The sequence below is a fragment of the Hemitrygon akajei genome, chromosome 15, assembly GCF_048418815.1.
Source record: "Hemitrygon akajei chromosome 15, sHemAka1.3, whole genome shotgun sequence".
Classification (NCBI taxonomy): Eukaryota; Metazoa; Chordata; class Chondrichthyes; order Myliobatiformes; family Dasyatidae; genus Hemitrygon; species Hemitrygon akajei.
Window position 1 is genome coordinate 9830548 of NC_133138.1, and position 27751 is coordinate 9858298.

At 38.8% G+C, this 27751-nt stretch overlaps 1 protein-coding gene across 5 annotated transcripts in view; it reads left to right on the forward strand.

Moving 5' to 3' along the window:
- Nucleotides 1–27751, forward strand: part of LOC140739159 (follistatin-related protein 5-like) — a 672573-nt gene that overhangs the window by 217685 nt on the left and 427137 nt on the right. For all 5 annotated transcript variants that reach the window (XM_073067157.1, XM_073067160.1, XM_073067156.1 and 2 more), the window contains exon 4: nucleotides 20837–21085. In XM_073067157.1, coding sequence (XP_072923258.1) covers nucleotides 20837–21085 — 249 coding nt within the window. The remainder of the gene's footprint in view (nucleotides 1–20836; nucleotides 21086–27751) is intronic.

The following is a 27751-nucleotide window of genomic DNA, read 5'->3' on the forward strand; positions in this document are numbered from 1 at the left end:
TTGTTCAATCAAATGCGCTTAGCTTTCTGATGTAACCAGCCATTTCTGCATTTTTTAAACTTATGATTATTATCACCCAGTACTCTGTGTATGAACCCTGGAACTCATCTGCTTACTGCCTTTTTAGAAAAATATTCAACCAACTCATGCACCGCTGTTTTGTTTTAACTTGAGGGTCTGTTTTGTTTTAACATGTTGCACTTCAACATGTATGTAGTCTTCTTAAATTCGTTTTATCCCACCCTTGTTGCAACTGCTATGTTTTGTAACTCCAAAACATAAAACTTAATGGAAGAAAACTACGGAGCCAGGAATAATGTGTCTTAGGTTCAATTTACTTTAACAGGACATGTACATATGACATGGTGTCATGATAACATATGCCACGTACATATTTTTGCATATATAACCCAAAATGCATTATGTAAACAACAAAGAAAGCTTAATCAAATAATATATTTACAATATTACTCAACTATTTCTGAAATATTAAATACATGACCCAGGGTTTGCATTCTTTTAGGGATGTGGAGTATAAATGGGAAGCAAAGATTCAGGAAATAGGAGGAGAGTGAGTCACCAGCAAATAATCAATCTATGACCTATTCCTGGAGCAGTATACTTGGCATCTACACTTCTACACTTCAGGAAATAGTGAAAACAAAGGATAGTAAACTGGTTTTTGGCCACAAAATTATATTTGTATTGTTTGACACACAACCCTGTCTCACCCCGCCAAGTATACTCAGGTGTATATATAGTAATGATAATGGCATGGACTAAGGAGATGATTCACTCTCTCATTAGTTACTGATGGCATAAATGACATGAATATCCTTAACAACTTTCACCTCCATCTTGAACTGGGATGAAGCCTACCATTGGCTATGATCCTATCCGGCACAAAGCATCCAGGACATCTTTAAGGACCAATGCCTTAAAAAAACAGCATCCATCAATAAGGACTCCCATCACCCAGGATATACCCTATTGTCATTGGGTAGGATATACCCTACCCTCCTTCCATCAGGAAGGAGGTACAGGAGCCTGAAGACACACACTCAATGATTCAGAAACAGCTTCTTCCCCTCTGCCATCCAATTTCTGAATGAATATTGAACCCATGAACACTACCCCACTACTTTTTTATTTTTGTATTACTTATTTAATTTGACTATCATTTAAGTATGATTGTCATGTTTGCTGGAAGAATCTGTCCTCTTGATGTACGATCTCTAAATATGTATTTAAAATGTGGTTAGTTTGTGGACACAATTTTGGCACAATTCTAAAGATGGATTTAAAGGACTTGCTGGATGAGTTGTCACTTTGTCCAATTCAGTGATGCCAGTTGCTTTATCATTTTTTTGTGGTGTTTTGTATTCTGGGTGAAGGCTGCACATTACTTTCTCTGAAGAACATTAGTGAACCAGATGGGTTTTTAACTACAATCTGGTAGTTTTATAGTCAACATTACTGAAACTAGCTTTTTGAATTCCAGGTTTATTTAATTAGCTGAATTTAAGCTCCCTTAGCTGCTGTAGTGAGATTGGAACTCACAACACTGGAACGTTAGTTCAGGCCTCTGGATAACCGGTTCAGTAGTGCAGCCAGTATGCTATTATATCCATTATGTTAATTCAGGAATTGTGCATATCAGTTGTCCATGCTGTCAGCTGCAAGCAATGTGCATCCTTGGGGAATTAGTGAAAACAAAGGATGGTAATTAATTTGTTTTCAGACACATACTTGTGAATAAAATTAATGTAGGGTTTTATCATGGAGTGTGCCCTAATGAGCAGAACAAAACTTAATCTAATCAGATAATCTTTATTCAGTGCCCATGATGATAGTGAATTTAGAAAAAAACACGACTGATGCGAAATTTATGTTTAGCATCTGTCAAATTTTGCAAGAATGGGACATAAGCAAGAAAAATATACATCACCCACTCTAACTAATCTCTTGAGTGCTTGCTAGATTCTCCAATGCTGTCATCTCACAGTATCATCTACCCACATGTACAAGAGACCTCCTGCAACAATTTTTCTGTTTAATTATATCATTATGGCACTTTGCTGACTTGTAGTAGTGGTGATCTTCCTTCTAAAATGAAGATATTGACTTTAATAATCTCTTATGGCATATCCTGGACAAATGTTCATCTTTTTCCAGTAGAAGGCAATGATATCAATTCATTCTGTGTAATATCCATTTTGCAAAAGAGCTGACCTCAAAAAAAAGTTAGAAAAGAGACTTAAGCAAATACAGCCACGCTTTCTGTTCCTCAATTTCCTCTTCTCCAGATGCCTTTTGTGGATTATTGAACATCTGGCAATCTGTTCAGCTTTCTTTTTGATAAAATAGTATCTGGATCCTCACTTCCTTTATTTGTAAGTAAACTAACTGATAATTTAATAGTTAAACATACTCTGAGGATCCGAATACAATTAGAAAACACTTCGGTTTATTGAGATTTTCCCTTTCAAGTACCATCTTTTCTAATTTTTTTAAACCCTCCATGACTGACTTAGTTTTTAAAGAATGGGACAAGTTGGGTATTAAATGTTTTTAGGATCTGTTTGTTGGAGGAAACCTTTTTTCATTTGAGTAATTGTCAGCTAAATATAGCTTACCCAAAACCCACTTTTGTAGGTATCGACAAATCAGAGACTTTCTAAGATCTCAATTATGCACATTTCCTATAAGTTCAGATAAGAACTTACAAGATGTAATTTTTAGTTTGACACCTTTTCATAATGGTTCAATATCTAATATTTTTGGTACGTTACTGGAGATGAGGAATGTTCCTTTAGACAAAATTAAGAATCTCTGGGAACAAGATTTACAGACATCAATATCTGAGGGAACTTGGAATGAAATTTTTAAACTGTTTAATACTTCATCACTATGTGCTCGTCATTTCGTCATACAATTTAAGGTGGTACATAGAGCTCATATGACTAAGGATAAGCTCTCTCATTTTTATTCAGATATATCTCCCTACTGTGACAGATGTAATATTGGAGAAGCTTCATTAATTCATATGTTTTGGACTTGTCTGAATCTTGAAAAATATTGGAAATTTTTCAAACTTTCTCCTTACTCTTCAAAGTCAGTGTTAAGCCTAATCCTCTGATGGCCCTATTTGGTATTGTTGCAGGACAAGATATTAAGCTGAAGGCATCTGATTTACATATTTTGGTCTTTAGCTCTGTTATAGCTAGGAGGGCGCTTTTGTTTAAATGGAAAGATGTTTTTCCTGCTACTCATACTCAATGGTTATGCAATATTATGTCATGTTTAGATTTAGAGAAGATTCATTATTCAATTTCTGAATCTCGTCAAGACTTTCAAACATGGTGGGGACCTTTTCTGAATTATTTTCAAAACCTTCAATTCATTGTTTAAATTCAGGTGTTGGCTATTATTAATTTTTTATTATATGAGAAGTTATTTTACCTTTTTTTCTCCTTAATAAGCAGCTTCAGACTTGGTAGGGGTTAGATTCATTTTTTTGTAATAAATTAGTATATTTCAATATAACTATTGATTATCATGAATATGGGTTAATGATTAATAATTATTATGAACAGATATAATACAATTGGTAGTTTTTTAAAATCTTTTTTGACCTTATATATACTTTCTTGTACTCTGTATTTTTCTATGTAGAAACTAATAAAAAATATTGGAAAGAAAAACTAGTATCTAATAAAAAAGATGGGGAAAAATGGAAGCATTAGACAGGTTGTAGAGGAGATTTACCAGGATACTTCCTGGTTAATGACCTATGAGGATAGGCTGAACGAGCTAGGGCTTTTCTCTTTGACTGGAGGATGAGAGGTGACTTGATAGAATGGACAAAATGATAAGAAGCATAGATCAAGTGGATTACCAAAAACTTTTTCCTAGGGTGGAAGTGGCTAATACAAGGGGGCATAATTTTAAGATAATTGAATTTAAATATACAGGAATGTTAGAGGTAAATTTTTTACACAGAGAATGGTGAGTGCATGTAATGCCCTGCCAGGACTGATGGTAGAGGCAGATATATTAGGGGCATTTAAGAAACTCTTAGATAGATATCCGGATGAGAGAAAAGGAGGACTCTGTAGAAAGGAAGGGTTAGAATGATCATAGATTAGAAAGGTCAGCACAACATTCTGGGCCAAAGGGCCTGTACTGTGCTGTAATGTTCTATGTTCTAGATCCCAGTTCAGACGTCTGATGTCTGGTGATGTGGCAATGGAGTGCATTTACTCTCCTTCTTGATCTTGCGCTGAGCTGTTGCTGAAACACACATTCTGTGTGCTTGGCAGATTTCACTCTCAATCCTTAGGTGTCTGAGACATGGCATCTGCCTTAGTTAATTACAGGAAGAGAAACTGCTGAACTACTCAGCAGGTCAGCCCATATTTGTGGAGAGAAAGGCAGTCTTAAAGTTTTAGGTGGATAACCCTTCATCAGAACAGCCTTTCCTTGTTAGATCTGATAATTTTGGCATAACTCTCTTGTTTTGAATACAAACTGAGAAATGAGGCAAGATGCTATATCAGTAATTTTAAGATACTAGAGGATAGCTGGTAAGTCAAACTAACTTTTCATAACAAAAGAAGTGACAGGAAGGAAAGGAACATTTCTTTTTGTCTGTGCATCCACTCCTAGACTACTCAAGCCCATCCAATACACTTAATATAACAATATATGAGAACTTGGTACAATTCTTAAGGTACACATCGATTTTAATGTAAGCCAGGTATGTTGCTGATGAGGTAATTATTCATTAAGAATTTAACTTAGCATAAAGTATAATTTGCGCCACAAAAAATGTTAGTTCTTCATAAAACCATTATCTTTCTGAAGAGAGCAACTCAAAGAATGGTTCAGCCATTTTAGCCTGAACAGAGTCCTAACAGAGGGAGGGAGACGACAGCAGTTCTCCTTTCATAAGAACATTAGAAATAGGAACATGAGTAGGCCATCTGGCGAGTCAAGCCTGCTCTGGCATTCAATAAGATCATAGCTAATCTGGCCATGGACTCATCTCCACCTACCTGCCTTTTCCCCATAACCCTTAATCCCCCTACAATGCAGAAATCTATCCAACTTTGTCTTAAATATATTTACTGAGGTAGCCTCCACTGCTTTATTGGGCAGAGAATTCCACAGATTCACCACCCTCTGGAAAAAGCAGTTCCTCCTCAACTCCATCTTAAATCTGCTCACGTGTATCTTGAGGCTATGTTTCCTAGTTCTAGGCTCACCTATCAGTGGAAACAACTTTCCTGACTCTATTTTATCAATCCCTTTCATAAGTTTATATTTTTCTATAAGATCTCCTCTAATTTTGAGCCTGAAAACCTGGAAGTCAAAGAGTCATACTGTATGGAATAGGCCATTGGGCCTACCAGTTCCATGCCAACAAGTAGATGCCCATGCATATTAATCCTGTCATTCAGCAATTAGCCTGTAGCCTTCAATGCCAGTATGATTCAACTGTTCACATAGTCACTTCTAAAATGCTTTCAGTGGCTCAGCTTCTATTACTATCTCCACCAATGATCATAGAGACCTGACAAATTTCAGGAGCTTTAGGAGCTGGTTAATTATTTTTATCTCTATTTCCTGCTCATATGCAGCCAAATTGTGAAGATGTATTGGCAAGAGGAAGGGATGCTTTGATTGTGGAAAGATAGGATCACAGACTCCCACTCCAATTATGCCTACCCATCTATAAAGATAAAAAGAAGGCATGTTTGGATGCTGTTCCACAACATCGAGAAGGTTGAAGACCAATTTTTGCTCTCTTTAGTCAATGAATTTTTTGAAGCCTAGAAATTTCAACCAGATGGATTTAAATTAAAAATGTAGATTAAATATGAGATAACCAGCTCTTCCTTCCAGATCCTCTTTTCCATTGTTTCAAATCCCCTGGTTTTAATACTAGATGGATTTTAGTTCTCATTACAAATTTATGGTTATTTTAAATGGCCATTATTAACCTCCAGTCAGCCTTCCTTAATTTCCTATTTTTTCCTACAAAGTGTATTAATTGTACTAAATTTAGACCAAATTGTAGAAATTTGTTTTCACTTTGACACGAATGAGTCTTTTCTGTTGATCAGTGTCAAAAAAGCAAATTAAATCCACTGTGATTCAATGCTATAAAACAATAAAACTTGAAAATTTCCAAGGGAGTTAATATTTTTTATAGGCACTGTACATCTCTCCATCCTTTTCCTGTTCATGTGCCTAAGTGCCTCTTCAATATTACATATATCTGCCTCCACCGATCCAGCCACCTACCACTGAAAATAACTTGCCTCATAGATCTCCTTTCATCTTTTCCCTTTACATCCTATAACTATGCCCTCTAGTATTTGACATTTCCACACTGGGGTGGAGTGGGGAGAAGAATCCGACCCTGTCTACTGTATGCCTCTCGTAATTTTATACGTTTTTATCAGGTCATCCCTCAGCCTCTGCCACTCCAGAAGAAACAACATAAATCTGTAACTCCTCTCTTTATGGCTAATACACTCTAATCCACACAACAACCTAGAAAAGTCTTGTCTGCATTCTCTCCAAACCTGTCAGATCCTTCGATACTATGGCAACCATACTCCAGCTGCTGTGTAACTGAAGTTTCGTACTTGACTTCCTGGCTTTTATGCTCAACTCTCCAGCTGATGAGGGCAAGTACCTACAGTATACTGTACTTCTGCTCTCTGTCTACCTATGTTGCCATTTATTTAGGGAGACATGAACTGGACTCCAAGATTCCTCTCTACATCATGCTCTTAAGGGTCCTGCTTCTTGCTGTATACTTTCCTCATACATTAAACTCCACAGAGTCCAACACTCTACAGATGAAACTCCATCTGCCATTTTCCATCTGGTTTGTATCTTGCTGAATCCTTTAACCATCTTCTTCATTATCCACAACTGTGCCAATTTTTTTCCAGCTGCAAACTTACATTTCAGCCCAACTACATTTTCATCCAAAACATATATATATATATATATTCTCACCCCTAATGGATGGTCTGTTAGTGTATTCTTCCTTAATCTCAGGTCCTCTATCAGAGGCCCAGGAGCTTAAGGGTTCAGCACAGAATCCTTGCTGTTCCTATTAGTGCACTTTTCTGGACTGAGATCTCAGATGTTGTTCCTGGGATTTATTGGAGTCACTCCCCCAGTCCAGGAGTCACAGCTTGAAGTGCCCCTATCACCACTGGGATTACTGTGGCTTTAAACTTCCACATCCTTTCTATCTTCTCTTTCAAGCACTGTTATTTCTCCAGCGTCTCATATTCTTTCTCCTTGATGGTGACTGTCATTGGGCATTGCTACATCTATTACTATTGTTTTCTTCTGTTCCTCTTCCAGTATTACTACGTCTGATTGGGTGGCCAGTACCTATTTATCAGCCCGTATTGGAAAGTCCCACAGGATCTTAGCTCTGACATTCTCCACTACCAACTCAGATGTTTCCCATTTGGACTAGGGAATGTCCGATCCATACGCAGCGCTGATGTTCCTGTACACAGTTCCTGCAGCTCAGTGTATGCTGTCCCTGCCTGTATCTTGCACCCTGCTGGATGGTTTCAGCGGATTCCTTGCACAGTCTGCATGATGGGTCTTGTCTGGTGTGATAGACCCCTGCTTCTATTGCTTTTCTGTTCAGTGCCTGTTCCTGTGCAGCCAAGAGCAGTGCATCCATGCTGTCCCACAGCCCTACGATTTCCGGCCACTGATTGGACTTTCTTCTGTCAGCCACCTCTGATGTCAGGTGATGGTACATCCCATGCAGTGGCTTGTCTTGCCATGGCCTCTGGTCCTCTGGCTCTGATTCACCCATTTCCATTTCCATGTCCCCTGCCTGCTCTCTGAAGTATTCTCCCAGCAGGTCATTCTTAGGGGACATCTTCCTCACATATTTCTTAGATGTTTCACATTTCTTCCAGGACAGTGGCCTTGACACTTCCAAGTCTCTGTCCTCCTTTATTCCTATGGTTGTACAGTCACTTGATGTTGGACTTTGGGTAGAATACTCCATGTATTGTTAGTAGTTTCCAGGTCTTGAAGTCAGCAGCTTCCACTTTGTTCCCTGGCCAGCACACTATTGGGTCGGAACAGCATTGTGGGCCGAAGGGCCTGTACTGTGCTGTACTATTCTATGTTCTATGTTCTATATTGCGGTTGGGTATCTGATGACTGGTAGGGAAAATGTGTTGGTGGCTCTGATCTTGTTCTTTCCATTCAGCTGGCTTTTTAGGACCTGTCTCCCTCTTTGGAGGTACTTAGATGTTGTAGCCTTCATTGTGTCCTCATTGTGGCTTCCATGCAGCTGCAGGATCCTCAGGTATTTGTAGGTCACCTGTTTACCTTCAGGAACAACGCTGGTCACAGACCTCCATCATTACTCTATCTTCTTGGCCAGGCCAATTTTGAATTTAGAGTACCACATCTCCATGCATTCAACATGCCTTAATGTTATTGAGAAGGCAAATGGAATGTTGGCCTTCATTGCTGGAGGGATTGAATTCAAGAGCAGGGAGGTCATGCTGCAACTATACAGGGTACTGGTGAGGCCGCATCTGGAATACTGTGTGCAGTTCTGGTCTCCATACTTGAGAAAGGAGATACTGGCCTTGGAGGCAGTGCAGAGGAGTTTCACCAGGTTGATTCCAGAGATGAAGAGGTTAACCTATGAGAAGAGATTGAGTTACCTGGACTATGCTCTCTGGAATTCAGAAGAATGAGAGGGGATCTTATAACCATATAACAATTACAGCATGGAAACAGGCCATCTCAGCCCTTCTAGTCCGTGCCGAACACTTACTTTCACCTAGTCTCACTGACTCGCACTCAGCCCATAACCCTCCATTCCTTTCCTGTCCATATACCTATCCAATTTTATTTAAATGAAAATACTGAACCTGCCTCTACCACTTCTACTGGAAGCTCGTTCCACACAGCTACCACTCTCTGAGTAAAGAAATTCCCCCTCGTGTTACCCTTATACTTTTGCCCCCTAACTCTCAACTCAAGTCCTCTTGTTTGAATCTCCCCTACTCTCAATGGAAAAAGCCTGTCCACGTCAACTCTATCTATTCCCCTCATAATTTTAAATACCTCTATCAAGTCCCCCCTTAACCTTCTACGCTCCAAACAATAAAGACCTAACTTGTTCAATCTTTCCCTGTAACTTAGGTGCTGAAACCCAGGTAACTTTCTAGTAAATCTCCTCTGTACTCTCTCTATTTTGTTGACATCTTTCCTATAATTCGGTGACCAGAACTGTACACAATACTCCAAATTCGGCCTTAATGCCTTGTACAATTTTAACTTTGCATCCCAATTCCTATACTAAATGCTCTGATTTATAAAGGCCAGCATATCAAAAGCTTTCTTCACCACCCTATCCACATGAGATTCTACCTTCAGGGAACTATGCACCATTATTCCTAGATCACTCTGTTCTACTGCATTCTTCAATGCCCTACCATTTACCATGTATGTCCTATTTGGATTATTCCTACCAAAATGTAGCACCTCACACTTATCAGCATTAAACTCCATCTACCATCATTCAGCCCACTCTTCTAACTGGCCTAAATCTCTCTGCAAGCTTTGAAAACCTGATTCATTATCCACAACGCCACCTACCTTAGTATCATCTGCATACTTACTAATCCAATTTACCACCCCATCGTCTAGATCATTAATGTATCTGACAAACAACATTGGACCCAGTACAGATCCCTGAGGCACATCACTAGTTACCGGCCTCCAACCTGACAAACGGTTATTCACCTCTACTCTCTGGCATCTCCCATCCAGCCACCGTTGAATCCATTTTACTACTTCAATATTAATACCTGACGATTGAACCTTCCTAACTAACCTTCCGCGTGGAACCTTGTCAAAGGCCTTACTGAAGTCCATACAGACAACATCCACTGTTTTACCCTTGTCAACTTTCCTAGTAACCTCTTCAAAAAATTCAATAAGATTTGTCAAACATGACCTTCCACACACAAATCCATGTTGACTGTTCCTAATCAAACCCTGTCTATCCAGATAATTATATATACCATCTCTAAGAATACTCTCTATTAATTTACTCACCACTGACATTAAACTCACAGGCCTATAATTGCTAGGTTTACTCTTGGAACCCTTTTTAAACAATGGAACCACATGAGCAATATGCCAATCCTCCAGCACCATCCCCGTTTCTAATGACATTTGAAATATTCCTGTCAGAGCCCCTGCTATTTCTGCGCTAATTTCCCTCAAGGTCCTAGGGAATATCCTGTCAGGACCCAGAGACTTATTCACTTTTATAATCCTTAAAAGTGCCAATACTTCGTCCTCTTTAATCATCATAGTTTCGGTAACTTCCCTACTTGTTTCCCTTACATTACACAACTCAATATCCTTCTCCTTAGTGAATACTGAAGAAAAGAAATTGTTCAAAATCTCCCCCATCTCTTTTGGCTCCACACATAACTGTCTACTCTGATTCTCTAAGGGACCAATTTTATCCCTCACTATCCTTTTGCTATTACAAACGTAATATAACTGTTGTAGAAACCCTTCGGATTTATGTTCACCTTACTTGCCAAAGCAATCTCCTATCTTCTTTTAGCTTTTCTAATTTCTTTCTTAAGATTCTTCTTACATTCTTTATATTTCTCGAGCATCTCATTTACTCCATGCTGCCTATATTTATTGTAGATATCTCTCTTTTTCCTAACCAAGCTTCAAATATCCCTTGAAAACCATGGCTCTCTCAAACTTTTAACCTTTCCTTTCAACCTAACAGGAACATAAAGATTCTGTACCCTCAAAATTTCACCTTTAAGTGACCTCCATTTCTCTATTACATCCTTCCCATAAAACGAATTGTCCCAATCCACTCCTTCTAAATCCTTTCGCATCTCCTCAAAGTTAGCCTTTCTCCAATCAAAAATCTCAACCCTGAGTCCAGTCCTATCCTTCTCCATAATTATATTGAAACTAATGGCATTGTGATCACTGGACCCGAAGTGCTTCCCAACATATACCTCCATGACCTGACCTATTTCATTTCCTAACAGAAGATCTAACACTGTCCCTTCTCTAGTTGGTACCTCTATGTATTGCTGCAAAAAAATATCCTGCACACAATTTACAAACTCCAAACCATCCATCCCTTTTACACTATGGGCTTCCCAGTCTATGTGTGGAAAATTAAAATCTCCCACAATCACAACCCTGTGCTTACTACAAATATCTGCTATCTCCTTGCAAATTTGTTCCTCCAATTCTCGCTCCCCATTTGGTGGTCTATAATACACCCCTATAAGTGTTACTACACCTTTCCCGTTCCTCAATTCCACCCAAACAGTCTCCCTAGACGAGCCCTCTAATCTATCCTGCCAGAGCACAGCTGTAATATTTCCTCTGACAAGCAATGCAACACCTCCTCCTCTTGTCCCTCCGATTCTATCACACCTGAAGCAATGAAATCCAGGAATATTTAGTTGCCAATCACACCCCTCCTGCAACCATGTTTCACTAATAGCTACATCACATCTCCAGGTATCAATCCATGCTCTAAGCTCATCCACCTTTCTTACAATGCTCCTAGCATTAAAATAAATGCATTTAAGAAATTTTCCACCTCTTCCTCTCTGTTTATCTCTAACATTACAAAGAACTTTACTGTCTTCTTTTTCTTCCTTCTCCCATACATCTGTTCCTACACTTTGGTTCCCCGACCCCTTTGTATATATTTTAAATCCACTGGAGCCTCTCTAGCAAACCTACCTGCAAGAATATTTGTCCCCCTCCAGTTCAGATGTAAACCGTCCTGACGGAACAGGTCTCACCTTCCTTGGAAAACTGCCCAATTATCTATAAATCTGAAGCCCTCCCTCCTGCACCATGTCTTCAGCCACGTGTTAATCTGCACTATCTTACTATTTCTAAACCCACCTGCACGTGGGTTTATATCTTATAGAAACATACAAAATTTTGAAAGGGATAGATAAGATAGAAGTAGGAAAGTTGTTTCCTTTGGTAGGTGAGACTAGAACTAGGGGGTATTGCCTTGAGATTAAGGGGAGAAGATTTAGGACAGAGATGAGGAGAAACTGTTTTTCTCAGAGAGTGGTGTATCTGTGGAATTCTCTGCCCAGGGAAGCAGTTGAGGCTTCTTCACTAAATATATTTAAGATACAGTTAGATAGGTTTTTTCCTAGTAAGGGAATTAAGGGTTATGGGGAAAAGGCATGTAGATGGAGCTGAGTTTACGGACAGATCAGCCATTATTGAATGGCGGGGCAGGTTCAATGGGCCAGACGGCCTACTCCTGTTCTTATTTCTTATGTTCTTATGTTCTGGATAAGTCTACTGTGAGGGATCCTGTGAAAGTTTTACTGAAGTCCATGAATGTAATATTTACTGCCCTACCCTCATCAATCATCTTCTTCACCTCCTCAGTGAAAGAGCTTAATCAAGTTTAAAAGGGATAACCTCCCCTGCTGAGAGCTGTATGAATTATCCCAAATAAGTTTATGGTTTTAAAGATAGGAATGGATTCCATCTCCAAGAATCTTCTCCAATAGCTTACCAAACATTGATATATGGCTTACCAACATATAATGGCCTGGTTTGTCCCTATTGCCTTCTTTAAACAGAGGAACAGTTTCAGCTATTCACCAGTCCACTGGGACCTCACCTGTGGCTAAAGAGGATACAAAGTTGACTGTCAGGACATCTGCAATCTCCTCCTTATACCCTGTTCCCTACCAAATGCTTACTGCTTTGTGTACTAATTTGGGATATATACAGTATTAGCTGATATTTGTAATAGTTTGCTCGACAGATATAAACCCAAGGAACACATACAAAATGCTGGAGGAACTCAGCTGGCCTAGCAGCATCTATAGGAAAGAGTACAGTTGAAGTTTCTGGACGAGACCCTTCAGCAAGTTTGCAAGATTTAAACTTCTTCAGGGCAGGCATCACTGGAAGAGACTTCACAGTGCAGTAATCCAATCACAAACAAGAGAAAATCTGCAGATGCCAGAAATCCACACAACACACACAAAATGCTGGAGGAACTCAGCAGTCCAGGCAGTATCTGTGGAAAAGAGTAAACAGTCGACATTTTGAGTCCTGCTGAAGGGCCTTGGCTTGATTCGTCGACTGTACTCTTCTCCATAGATGCTGCCTGGTCTGCTGAGATCTTCCAGCATTTTGTGCGTTGCTTAGATTTCCAGCATCTGCAGATTTTATCAAATATAAACCCCTCTGTTTGAAATCTCCCATTGCCACGACATCACCCTACCTTAAACAAAACATCAGTCTCTTTGTTCTTGGAAACTACCATTAACATTCTAATTTCCCTTCTTCCAGAGCCTATCAATGCTTGCCTTTCTTATCCCAAATTTCCAAGAACTAAACTTTTCAATCCTTGTGATTACTTTTGTTGTAGAAGGAAAAATATGCCTTTCCAGGTATAACATAAAATAAATGTTAATAGATGCTCCTTGATGTTTTGTTACTTTTGTTGCTGCTTATGTTGTTCTGCTGAACATCGTGGGCATGCTGGGTTGGTGCTGGAATGTGTGGCAACACTTGCGGACTGTCCCCAGCACATCTGTAGTGTTCTCGCACAGGTGTAAAAACTCTGAACTAAACACTAAGTATAAACCGGTCAATGAGGCGCAATCCCAGTAAGATTAACTGTTTACTGTTCACTCTTCCACATTAACGTATGGTGAAAACTGTTGATAAAACAATACAAAATATATACAGTACCGGTATTTGTTTCCTTCTTGGCATCACATTTACATCGTAAATACTTGCAAAAATAAAACTACAACAAACTATATTACATTAAAGTACAACATACAGTCAGAATCTACCTACACCATCAACTGCTTTAAATACACTTCAACACAAACTATCCACAACTCTTTAAATAACAAAGAACGTAAACTTTATCAACCATCATTACTTTTAACAGAATCAGCATTAACATTTTTACTTCAACATATCGATTCTCTTATGAACTTATGGCGTTGCATCTATGATGTTTCTAGTGCGTAGAAAGAAAACTTTTCTCGCACTGATCCTGCACACACAAGCCCCCTCCTTCCCGTTTCTCCAAACCGGTATTTTCCCACAGGACGCAGCGAAACCGGGTATGACATCGCATGCCGCGATATATCACAGACAATGAATTTACTTTAAACAACCTTAACTTTAACTAGAAAACAATTACAAATGAATTACTAAAGCGAAAATATAATAAACTAAACGAATGCCTTAAGGGCAACACAACATCCTTGGGTTGCGTTGGTTGTTAACACTGTGAACTGTATCATTTGTGTTTTGATGTACTATACAAGTGATAAATAAGTGAATCTGAACCTTCTCGAACCATGTGCAACTTTGCCATACCATTTTTTTGTCGTTGTAGATCTGGGTGCATCTATCTCATCAAGTTCCTTCTTGTCTATTCAGCCATAAAAGAGACTCAGCTGCTTTGGCTTCTTGTCATCATACATGAATCTTCCAAATTCCCCTGAAGTTCTTCCTTGCACCCCAATTTTCTCAATCCTGTAAAGAAGATACCAGTTTCCATTTGTGAGCTTAGCTGTACATCATTGCTCCTCTCAAACTCTTATTTGACCTGCTGTTTGACCTGCATCCCATACTCAAAGATTTTCTCCAAATAAGTGTGTAAAAGACCAAAAATGCCATCATCATCATTAGTTTCTTAGCTAAATCTAATTGAACAAATAGATTTTCAATCCTTTTCTCTACAGTTATCAGCATTGCTCTTTATTGTCAGGTGTAAGTGCATGCAGACTCCTTTGTATTTCGTAGACATTCGCCATTTCCTCCCACAGCAAGTGGTCGATAAATGTCTTGACCTCTGTCACTGTGCATTATATACGTCAGCATGTAAGTGAGAGTTTCATTCCATGTCCCTTATTTTGATTATTTTATGAGTTAAAAGAAAATAAAATCTTTCATTGGGTATTATACACCCATTTCCTGGTACTACGCAAATTCTGATTCAAAATTTCATCCCGATTTATTTTATTTTACATCAATTGCTTTAATTAAAATAAGTGATTAAACATATTTTTCTTCTAAATGAAACCCTACCTTTCTCACTTTGTGGTTATGAAATTTATAAATAGTAAAATCCATTAATACACAGTCTCAGTCGATTACACTTTCCATTAATGCATTTCCCAATCCTTGTGGATTCAGGAAATAATTCAGTTTTAATAAAAAAAGGAAATGTTGATGTGGGGCCGGTTTAATTAATCCATTACATCTAAATTCAATGTTCTTTAAAGAATGCACTGTCAACTGATGATCTTGCATTCAGTTCTGTGTTCTGTAAGGAAATTCTTTTACTCTGAGGAGTTCTCTTGTCTTTAGACCATATCAGGCTGACATTTCTGGTTGACAGTTTGGCAGATGCAGATATTTTTAATAACCTTAAGAATGAGAGCACAGCAAAAATATGATCCCTGGGATTGTAACTAGCTCAGGCCCTTAGCAGACCTGGATACCAATTATTAAAGTGAATGAAATTTCAACCATTATTCCTTTTAGGACATGTACCGTTTAAGCTTCCTGCTGCTACACTGGCCATGTAGTTCATTATCAAAATTAGGGAGTCAATTTTACTCTTAAATGCCTGGGCATAAGTGGGTATCATGAGTTGTTACTTGGATTTTAATTTGGAAAGTACCTCTGACTCTCTTTCACTACCCTGTTCAAAGGTACTGCAAATTAAATTTTGTTGTGATTTTTGATGCAGCTCTGCGGCTAATAGCTAAGAGCCTGCAAAAGGCTAGATAGGGAGAACTGTCAGAGTAATAAATATTATGAACCATCAGAGCTAGCCCAATAAAAATTAATGAATGTTGGAAATACTTAACAGATCAGGGAGCATCTTTGAAGAGAAAAATTAAATAGCAATTCATGTTGATGATCTTCATTATAAATGGGAAAAGTGTTTTAAGATGCTGGAAAGAAGAGAGTGAGAAAAGAATAAAAAAGGAAAGGCCTTTAATTGGATGGCAAGCAAGAGGATAATAGTAATGGGCCAATTTTACAAAAATTGCAGAAGATGCGGTTGAAAGAGGGTAAAAGGGGAATGGTAGTAATTTAGCTTTATTTATTTAGCAACACAGCATGGAGTAGGCCTTTCCAACCCTTCAAGGCACACCGCCCTATAAATCCCCAGCAAACTCAATTAACTCAAACCTAATCATGGGACAATTTACAATGACTAATTAACCTAGCAACTGTGCTATTGGACCGTGAAAAGGAACTGGAACACCCTGGAGAAAACCCACATGTTCCACGGGGAGGATGTACAGACCCCTCACAGGTAGCGCTGGAATTGAACTCTGATCTCCAGAATGCCCCAAGCTGTAGTAGCACTGTGCTAACTGCTGCACTACCCTAGCACTCAGAGGGTGGTGAATCTGTGGAAATCGTTGCCACACACAGCTGCGGAAGCCAAATGATTGAGTATATTTAAAGCAGAGGTTAATAGTTTCTTAATTAGCAAGGGCATCAAAGGTTGTAGGGTGAAGGCAGAAGAATAGAGTTGAGAGGGATAGATTCCAACCTTAATGGAATGGTGGAACAGACTCGATGGGCCAAATGACCTAATTCTGCTCCTATGTCTTATGCGCTTATGAAATTCTGTTAATTAGCCAATTTCGGATTTGTTAATTTTAAGACTACAATTTTCGATATTTTTCCCTCAAATCTTGGTTATATTTTGAATAATATTTATTTATGTTCAATGTTTTGTTCTGTAATAAAAATAGATTGAGTTTGTAGTTCTGGAGTTCTAACCTGAGAACTTTTCATCCTGCTATCATCTTTGGTAGTTGTCTGTTCACCCGATTCATGGAGGGTGCCTTGTCATGTAAATATTACAAATAGGACATTACCAGTATAATGTGAGAAATACCTGTTACCAAATGACCCTCAGCACAAACTTCCTTTTGTTGTTCAGAATTTTACATTGTTTATTGGCTGTACACTTTTGTCACCTTCCCTTCTCTCCTGACTTTATAAGAAAATCAACTAAACATTACATGGTTGTGTACTGTTTGGTATATAACTAAGCTCCTAAAAATTTTCCATTCTGCAATCTCCACTACGGTTTTCTAACTGGCTGCTGTATACTTCCAGTGATTATTCTTTAAAATTAGATTGTTAGAATCTTCAGTATTTTCACTCTTGTTGGGTTAGAGTTGGTCTATATTCTCAGGAAGTGCAGGTTTAAGGTTAGATAACAAAAATGAATATTTCCTTTGTCCATTGGTGATCAAAATTAAAACATTTTTAAATCATGAGCCTGCAATCAAACACATAGACTAGAAGCTGTTTTGCTAAATTTTAAGTGCTGTTAAAACTGTGTTGGTTATTACTTAATCCTTTTTAGAAGTCCCATAATTGCCATTGTTTTCATTTACAATGCTTAGTGAACAATATTTTCAGTGCTTCTTTCAGAGTGTGCTACTATATTAATCTCTTCCAAATTCTCACAGCAGCCAACACTTCACCTAGCAGCTGCAAGCTAAGTGACTAGCTGTTAAAGAGATGTGTCACAATGGAAGCAACGTTATTCCAGTTACATGGGAGTGTTACTGCTTTATTAAAAGGAAAGAAGAAGATGAATGTTCCAAGGGACTAGTAAAAGACGGTTGTTCTGTGAGCAAATAAGAACCGTCACTCTTCAGAGAAATTTTGGGCATTGCACCAATAATAATGTCTTTTTGATGAGCTTTATAATGGAGGAGGAAAGGTACTAATGCAACTGAAAATCCTGCCAGAAAGTCAGATTTCAAGTTTTTGAATTAGTACTATTAGTTCCAGAAGTGAAAGTTAAATAAGTCTGTTTACACTTACTTCATAGATGCTGCTTGTCGAGTTCCTCCAGCATTTTGTGTCTGTTGCTTTGAATTTCCAGCATCTGCAGATTTTCTTGTGTTTGCTATTCTGGATTAAGCCAATTTTTAAATAAACACTTGTGCTTTTGTTCAGCATCATGCAAAAGAGTTTCCAAGCCGTCAGGTCAATAGTCTGTTCTTCCAAAAATGCATCATCAGTTGCTACCTTGCATAATGAAGTTCCTGGAATTTCCATTATTATTTATGCTCTGACAAAGTATTTCAGTTGGGGATTGAAGGCAAGATAATTTGGTCAACTGTATTACCCAATAAATTACCAGAGGCTTGAGAACAAAGGTAGTCCCCAGTCCTGCAGACATCCAAAAATTGCTGTTTGTGGAATTAATATTGGTCAGATAACTGGGGAGTAGTCTTCACATTCAAAATAAAGCCAAATAATTTTTAGGATTCATTGACTGGCAGAATGGGGATTTGATTTAGCATTTCATCCAAAAGAAAGCATCTTTTGATAGTATCGCAGCCTTGAAGCCCCAACTGAGATGTGTTTTCAAGTCAGTGAAGTAGTGCTTGAGTCTTTATGTTCAATATATTATAATTGATAATAGCGTTTATAGTCAAGCATAAAAAAACTCTTACTGACTATAATGTATTGAGTATAATGATCCAAGCTCTACTTCACAGTGCATCCGTCATAGGAGCATAAGACTTGAAAACAGAAATCAGGCTGATTGATAAGTTACACAACCGGGGCCTCGGTACCTCCCTCTGCAATTGGATCTGGGACATGCCCTTTCTCATTGTCACCATCAGGTAGGAGGTACAGAAGCTTGAAGGCACACACTCAGCAATTTAGGAGCAGCTTCTTCCCCTCTGCTATCTGATTCCTAAATGGACATTGAACCCATGAACACTACCTCACTTTATCAATATATATTATTTCTGTGTTTGCACTATTTTTAATCAGGAAGAAGGGTCTCGACCTGAAACGTTGACTGCTCATTTCAACAGATGCTGCCCGACCTGCTGAGTTCATCCAGCTTTTGCACGTGTTGATTTGACCACAGCATCTGCAGTGTACTTTGTGTTTTCTGATTCTTTCAGTGCAGTACTGAAGGAGTCATAGAAAAATGCAACACAGAAAGAGGCCCTTTGGCCCATCTAGTCTGTGCTGAACCATTTGAACAGCCTGTTCCCATCAATCTATATCACTCCATACCCTTACCATCCTTGTACTCATCCAAACTTCTCTTAAATGTCAAAAACGCGCTCACTTACGCCACTTGTGGAGGCAGCTCATTCCATACTCACGGCCTTCTGAGTGAAGAAGTTTTCTCACACGTTCCCCTTAAACTTTTCACATTTCACCCTTAACCCATGATCTCTAGTTGTAGTCCCACACAACCTCAGTGGAAAAAGCTTGCTTGCATTTACCCTATCTGTACCCCTCATAATTTTTCATACTTCTATCTAAAATCCCCGAATCTTCTACATTCCAAGGAATAAGGTCCTAACCTATTTAATCTTTCCTCATAACTCAGGTGTTCCAGACCCGGCAACATCCTTGTAATTTTCTCTGTACTCCTTCAACCTTATTTACATCTTTCCTCTAGGTAGGTGACCAAAACTGCACATAACACTCCATATTATACCTCACCAATGTATTATACAACTTCAACATAACATCCCATCTCTTGCATAATTTGCCGTTGTACATGCTACTTCTTAATCAAGATAAATGGTATTTAATCCAGACATGACTTGTGAAACAGTTAAAGTTTTATTCTTCATTATCTATGTCTTTTGACACTAATATTTTAAAGCCATAGAACTGTACAACATGGAAATAGGAAAACCTGGCCCTGCTCACCCATGCTGGGCAGAGGCAGCTTTCTGTATTAACCCTGTTTCCCGGCACTTAGTTCATAACCTTCTTTGCATGACCCGAGTGCTCATCAAGATGTTTGAGAAGTGCTCTCTGCGACCCAGCTTCATTCACTCTTTCAGCCATTCTAGGTACTTACCACTCTGTGTGTGAAGAAGGTCCCTCAGTTTCTTAAGGTTGACACAGCTAGGGGAGGTCGTGCGGATAAGCTCCCATTTCCATTACCTATTCAATATTCCCAATGGCCTGGGTCTCAAATGGCCTCTGACAACCAAGTCCAGCTCCTAGCCTTCCTGTGTGGCTTAGCTACTAAGCCCGGCAGAACAGTTTCTACTGACAGGAGGTGAAGCAATGGCATGTTATTGGCACCTTAAAACCAGTCACTTCGAGCAGATGGGCTTGTCAGCTGTGGTTGGCAGCTCATCTAAGAGAAGGAAAACTCTGATCTCAATCCTCCAATGCCTTGCGGCTATACCCATGCATGTGGAAGGCTTTGGGAGTAAACCCTGAGGGAAAAATCCAGAACTGGAATCCCTAAGACAGTCGTACCTTGAGGTCAGCACTGACTGGCAACTCCTGTGATGCTGCTGGTGTCGAAGTGTATCGTTCTCTGCCATTCCTTTGGTTTCATCAGCTGCATGGAGAGAGGGAGCCTGTTGTGTGGGCAGCAGCTTGCTCTCCATATCGCCCTGCCCCAGCTTGCGTATCATGTAGGCAGCTAGGACTCAAAATCCATAGTCGACCTCAACCAATGGAGGGCTTCAAATCAATGTACACGAGTTTTATCTAACTCCGACATGGGAACAATTTTCCTGCAGTCTATAACCTCATCATATTGTATATCTCGGTCGTGTCCCCTCTTGACCTTCTAACTCCAAGGAGAATAAATATAATTGCTATGAAGAACTATTAAGTCTCTGATAAATACCATGATTCAATGACATTTGACCCACTCTAATACATGATTTAAATTAATTTTTTGTTTCTGCAGTGCACTCTGGTCAGGATGGTCTACACGGAGCTTGCCAAAAGAAGTACTGTGGCCGTGGACAGCAGTGCATCATCAGTAAACAGACTGAGCTGCCTGAATGTGTATGTATACAAGAGTGCAAGCCAAGTTATTTACCCATTTGTGGCTCCGATGGGGAGTTTTATGAGAATCACTGTGAACTGCATCGTGCCGCCTGTCAACAGCAAAAGAGAATCCACATTGTAGACAATAAAGAGTGTTTTTTCCAAGGTAAGGCACTGTTTAACATCAATTATGAGAGGTTCATTTTTGTGAAGTTAGGCAGTTGTTACTACTTAAGATTTGGTTTCCCATTGTTTTCTTACTTCAAGCTGCATTGAAATCAGATGGAATTTTCCTCAGGAATCAGAACAGGAACCTTGAAGCCATATGCAATTTTAAGTAGTCCTATAGCATGTATGTAACAATAGTTTCTCAATTGTACCATTGATTTTCTTATTATGAAACAATTTAATAGCTGCATCAAGGACTTTTCAGGAATTGCAAAACTATGTTTAAAGCAGTTGAGTTTGGAAAAACAGAGGCTGCTACAGAACTTGTAAGTTTGTGCTATTTTGATTAAAATATGATAGAATATGTGCTACAAAATTTGACTGAAAGTTATGCATCCATATACGATTGACAATCCCCGTGATGTACTTTAAAATATTGGTTTGAATAATTATTCTTGCTATTCTGTTAAAGCCATTTCAGCCTTTGACCCATAGGATATAGGGACATAATTAGATCATGAAGTCCATCGAGTATGCTCCATCATTTGAACATGGCTTATTTTTCCTCTCAACCACATTCTCGTGCCTTCTGCTCATAACTTTTGGCAGCCTCGCTAATCAAGAAGCTACCAAACTCCACTTTAAAAATACCGAATGACTTGGCCTCCGCAGCCATCTGTGGCTCCAGAGAGTCACCATCCTGTAACAAGATAAATTCCTCCTTATCTCTGTTCTAAAGGAATATCCTTCTATTCTGAGGCTGTGCCCTCTGGTCCTAGACTTTCATACTAATGGAAACATTCTCTCCACATCCACTCTATCTAAGCTTTCAATATTCAGTAGATTTTAATGAGCCCCCCCCCCCCCCATTATTCAGATCTCCAGTGAGTACAGGCCCAAAGTAATCAAACCTTACTCATATGTTAACCCTTTCATTCCAAGACCATTCTCATTAACCTCCTCTGGACCCTCTCAATTGCCAGCACGTTCTTGAGTATGGAACCCAATATGCGGTCTGGAGTCTATATGCAGTCTGACCAACGCCTTATAAAGCCTCAGCATTACACCCTTACTTTTATATTTTAGTCTTCTTGAAATGAATGCTCACATTGCACTTGCCTGCCTTATGACTGACTCAATCCGTAAGTTAACCTTTAGGGAATCTTGCACTAGGCTTCAAAGTCACTTTGCATCCCAAATTCTGTATTTTCTCCCTACACTGTATTCCATTTGCTACTTCTTTGCCCATTCTCCCAATCTGTCCAAGTTCTTCTGCAGACTCCCTGCTTCCACAGAACTACCTTCCACTGACCTTTGTACCATCCACAAAGTTGGCCATGAAGCCATTAATTCTGTCATCCAAATCATTAACATTTAACATGAAAAGTAGCGGACCCAACACTGACCCCAGCAGAACACCAGTTGTCATCATAGGCCAACCATTAAAGGCCTTCAATTCATTAAAAATGTTTAAAAGCCCAGGAGAACACAGAAAAAGCTTAAGTGGAAGCAGAAACTATAATTAAACAGGATTGTTCAGGGTAACTTGCAATAGGCTAATTGACAGAAACTGTGCACTGTGCTCTCTTCGAAAGAAGTTACTGCTGACTATTCAGCAGCCCAAATGCAACATATTGCACAAGCTGGAAGACTGTATGACCATAAGATATAGGAACATAATTAGGCCTTTGGCCCATTGAGTTTACTCAACTGTTACATCATGGCTGATCCATTTCCCTCTCAGCTCCAATCTCCTCCCTTCTCCCCATATCCCTTCATGTGCTAACTAATCATTAATCTATCAACTTCTGCCTTAAATATACCCAATGACTTGGCCTCCACAACTGCCAATGACAATGAATTCCATAGATTCACCACTCTCCGGCTTAAGAAATTCCTCCTCATCTCTGTCCTAAATGGATGCCCTTTTGTTCTGAGACTGTGCCCTCTGGTCCACGACTCCCCCACCATAGGAAACATTCTCTCCACATCCACTGTCTTGAGGCCTTTCAGCATTTGATAGATTTCAATGAGATCACTCCTCATTCTTCTAAATTCCAGCAAGTAAAGGCCCAGAGCCATCAATCGCTCCTCATACGATAAGCCTTTCATTCCCAGGATCATTCTCATGAACCTCCTCTGAACCCTCTCCAATGTCAGCACATCTTTTCTTAGATAAGGTGCCCAAAACTGCTTAAAGCTAGAGAGTTGTGCTTAAGCAGTAAATGAAGCAATTCAATCAACAAAAGTGCTAAAGGATGGCTCGACTTTGTCCCACTGGATGTGATGTTGAATTTGTTATCTCCTCCAACTGATGCTGAAAGGTGCCGTTATTAGTGCCTCATCATGATGTTCTGCTTGGATAATGTCAGTTGGATGGATAAATACTGTGTCAGTTGTGATGGTGTTGCTTTTATTTATCAATAGTTATAAATAGAGGTAACAGTAATGGATTTATGCTCTTGATGCAGCTGCCATTACTTTAAGTGCCACTCTGTTATCACAGCGGTCTACTATTGCAGGCTGCTTTTTCATGTTCTCCAATATGAAGCTAAAACAATAGCGACAAACTGATCCAAAGTAAAGCCCCAGGACCTGTCCAGAGCTAGCCAAGTGAATTATTCACGTCAAATATGATATTGCAAATTCAGAAAGATGGAAGTAGGACCTTTTAAAAAGATGTAGTGAGGTCATTATAATGCATGATATGATTGAAACCTTATGAAAAGACATCAGTATTTTTAGGATTTGGTGACTGTTTATGAAACTTCATCTGTGGATATGAGCTGAAGATTCAGCATTTTAACTTCACAACCTCTTTGTCTTTAAAAAACAAACATGGCATCAAGAACTTTATGAAATTGTTTAGCTCAGTATTTCGAAAACGCGCAGAGCAAGATCATGTTGTTGAAGAGTATTGAAGCAGGTAAAGAACCCATGTTGATGTAAAAGGGTGGCAAATCACATACAACACCAGCTCAATAACATAGGGGATTCTGCTGTTTAGATTAATGCAAAGAGAATTCCTCAGTGTGGCACTCCAGGTTATCTGCCCCACAGGGAAGCTATAAATGATGTCTGACCCGTACTGGAAAGCCTGTGTGGCCAGTCATGGACCTGTGTTCAGGAAGCAAAGAAAGTCACTTTGGTTTGGGGACCCACCATGATAAATGAAGTCCTATGGAACCATTTACCATTTTTTTGCACAACAAAATGTCGCTTATACTGTATATTTGTTCCACATTTATGGCTGGCCAACAATAAGCAACCTTGCAGCTTGTTTTCTGTATATCAGAGTATTCAGAAAAGTTGCAGATCATCCCTGGTATCATCATCACATGGCCATTGTAATACATGCAGGTAGGGTGCAAGTCTTGTCTCAACTATGAAGTGGGTAGTCTTACCACTGCCCGAGACCTACCTTGAGTGGTTTTCTAACAAGTCTTGAGCCACAATTCTTGTCCAGAATAAATACAAAATGACTTGTGAGAGATCAGCAAACAATATTCAGGCATAATACTGATTTTGGCTTACGAGTAGATATGATGTATTGTTAAAAATAAATGAAAAGACTTTTCATGAAAGAAGTAATAAGATCAGATACTGTGAAGTGAGGCGGCAGAAGAAGATGTATACAAAGCTTGAAGACTTGATTCTTTTCTTATGGAATTATATTTGGAGCCATTCTGTGTCCATGCTGTGTCCCAAGGAAAGATCAAATCAAATCCCCTCTGAAGCAATGGAGAACTGTGCTAAGCTGTATTTCAGTGTTAAGAGTTCAAGGAAGTCTTTGGATTTTTACTGCTAGTACATATGAGATTAGTCTAAGTGATTTGCTAGCAGGCTATTCCTAGCAATAATGCGGAATAGATTTAGTCACCATTTCTAGTTCTCTGGTGTCCGTTGTGGATCAAATCTATTAATGGCTTTACACAAAATTAAGCAATCTGAAATCTCAGCATACTTCATGCATGCACATAGCATTAACTATGGTTTATAATTGGGTCACTATTGTCACATGCATCAAGATGCAGAGAGAAACTGTTTTGCATGCCACCCAAACATTATGCGTTGATGCATAATGCATTGTTACAGTTACAGAGTGCAATGCCAAAATAAGGTATAAGGGCCACGATGAGGTAGATGGTGAGATCAAGAGTTCATCTCTTTCATTACAAAAGGTCCACTCGAGAGTCTTGCAACAGCAGGATAGAAGCTGCTGCCCAGCCTGGTGGTGTGCAGCGTTAGCATTTTCTGCCCAACAGAATGCAGGAGATTAGAGAATGACCAGGTTGGGAGGGATCTTCGATTATGTTGGCAGGGTTTCTGAGGCATTGGGAAGTGTAGACAGTGTCAATGGATGGGTAATTGTTTTTCATGAAGGACTGACGTGTGTCCACAACCCTCTGTAATTTATTTCAGTCTTGGTCTGAGTGATTGATATACCAGGCTGTTTGGATCATTTCAGCAGCAACAGTAGAACAGTTTTCTCATTTGTTATTTTAATGAAAACTGCTATGCTTTTGTAGGGTTTATGTGCATTATGATGCAATATCTGAATGGTTACCTCAGCCACAACAACCACTTAGTAACTGGGCTTTAGGCTCCAATGACTGTCTTCTCATTCTTCTAACCAATTTGCCTCAAGCTATGCATTAACTTGCAGCAGTGATTACAAGCGAACACTGCATCTTTAAGTTCTTGCCATTTTCTTTATTTTATAAACAATTATATATATATATAATTTTCAAGTCTAGATAAAGCACAATATTTACAGTTTCAAATTAAAATGCTGCAATTCTGTCTATAACACACTTGAGCCTTTGAAGGGCACATTATTCCCATAAATTCCACATTATAGCCATGGATACAACATGCTCTTTTCCGGGAGCAACTCGGGGTAAATGTAGATGTAAGCCCAAAAGAGTGCAGGTGATAAGTTTGTCCTTTGCTGCCCATCACCTGGAAAGTTCCAGGCATGACACCACACAGCGTAGTGTGAATATGACTCCTTACCGACCTGATTAATATTCCAACTCCTTAAAATATTGTGACCCCTGCCATGCCCATGTATGATAGCTGCCTGTGAACTTTTTCCTAGAATGGTATCAGAATAAGCTGATAGGTCCCCCACACAATGCCATTTTAGCACACTTTTTTCATGTGCGAATAAAATTTTGAGCTGAAGAATTCTGAGTTGAAATTGTATTTGATATTAGTACAATCTAAAATCATAATTAAAGTGCAGTCTTATATTTTTGTTTGAGATTCAATTTATCTAATTGAAGCAATAACATAAGATGCATTTTAATAATGCCTATTAATGCGTAAAGGCTTGTGTCTATTATGCGTGCAATTTCTATGAGATTCGCTTAAACAATAAACACGTAGTAGTTCTAAAGGGACTGTGAATATTTTGTTCTCTGAATTAGAAAGACTAGTTAGGAGGCATCCAATTGGCCCATATAGATATTTTTGAGTAATAAAGGCCAGCTGTTTGTTGGGATTTATCATTTTCGTGCAGCAGAGTTGTGAAGAAGGTAGTGGCAATTTCGATAATCAGATTAAAATGCCTCAGAGGAAGGATCACGATCCATAACAAAATTGGAAAGCTCAGTAGTCTGATGGTCACAGCTAGTGGAGCTCAATGACTGAAAAACCTTTTTTTATATATGTGAAAGCTGGTTATGACCCGATCCAGAATGCTCACACATTATTAAGACATCTGGAAAGCAGTGAAGAATTTATGATTGGATTTTTTTTAAATCTATTATTTTACCGAGAGATTTGGGAGGTTTGAGATGGAGGAGGCTGGTTCTTTCAAAGACCAATCAAATACCTCGACTGAAATGTAAATTGCACTCCAGTGCTTAATCAAATTGAAAAATTTGGCCAGAAATATCTTAACAATTATCAATGCTTTGGACTAACACAGTCCTCTGGGTTAATTTCATGGAGGTAATTAGTTGATGTTCCAACTCATGCTGAGATATTAGCGTATTCAGCCATTTAACTTGTTATATGTGTATGTGATGCATTCTTAATGATCGCAATCCAATTAGATGCATATTTTGATAAATTAAGCTTCTTAATTTTATGGCAACAAATACTGAAGAGAATGTAAGATAAATCTTTAGAGAGTCTTTGGCCTGCTTAGCAAGAGTAAAATAAGGATAATGGAGCAATGAGATATTTTTGCTTGACACCAACTCAAAAGCACTTAGCATTTTTTCTCCTTAGAACTCTGTTTGAATTCACTTTATCAAAACCAAATGAAAATATCAATGAATCCCATGGTTATTCATGCTTCTGCTCCAAGACCACTGGAAATATGAAATAATAAAGGTCAGTGTAATATCTATGTTGGCACTTAAAAACAATAGAAATAAATGAAGTTAATTGATCACCTTATTCTCATTGCTCTGCACTTTTACATTACAATCTTAATCACATTTTCTTACCTGATTCTAATGGCCTTTTTTCTTGTATTGACCAATCCAATGTTTTTTGAATATTGATACAGTCTTTTCCCCAAAATACCACTCTTGAAAATATTCTTACACAATCACAATTCTTCAAATAAACGTTTCTTTTACTCATAGTTCTACATACATATTAATTTATAATATCCACTGAGATGCTTCAGTTTCGTATCCACAGAGTT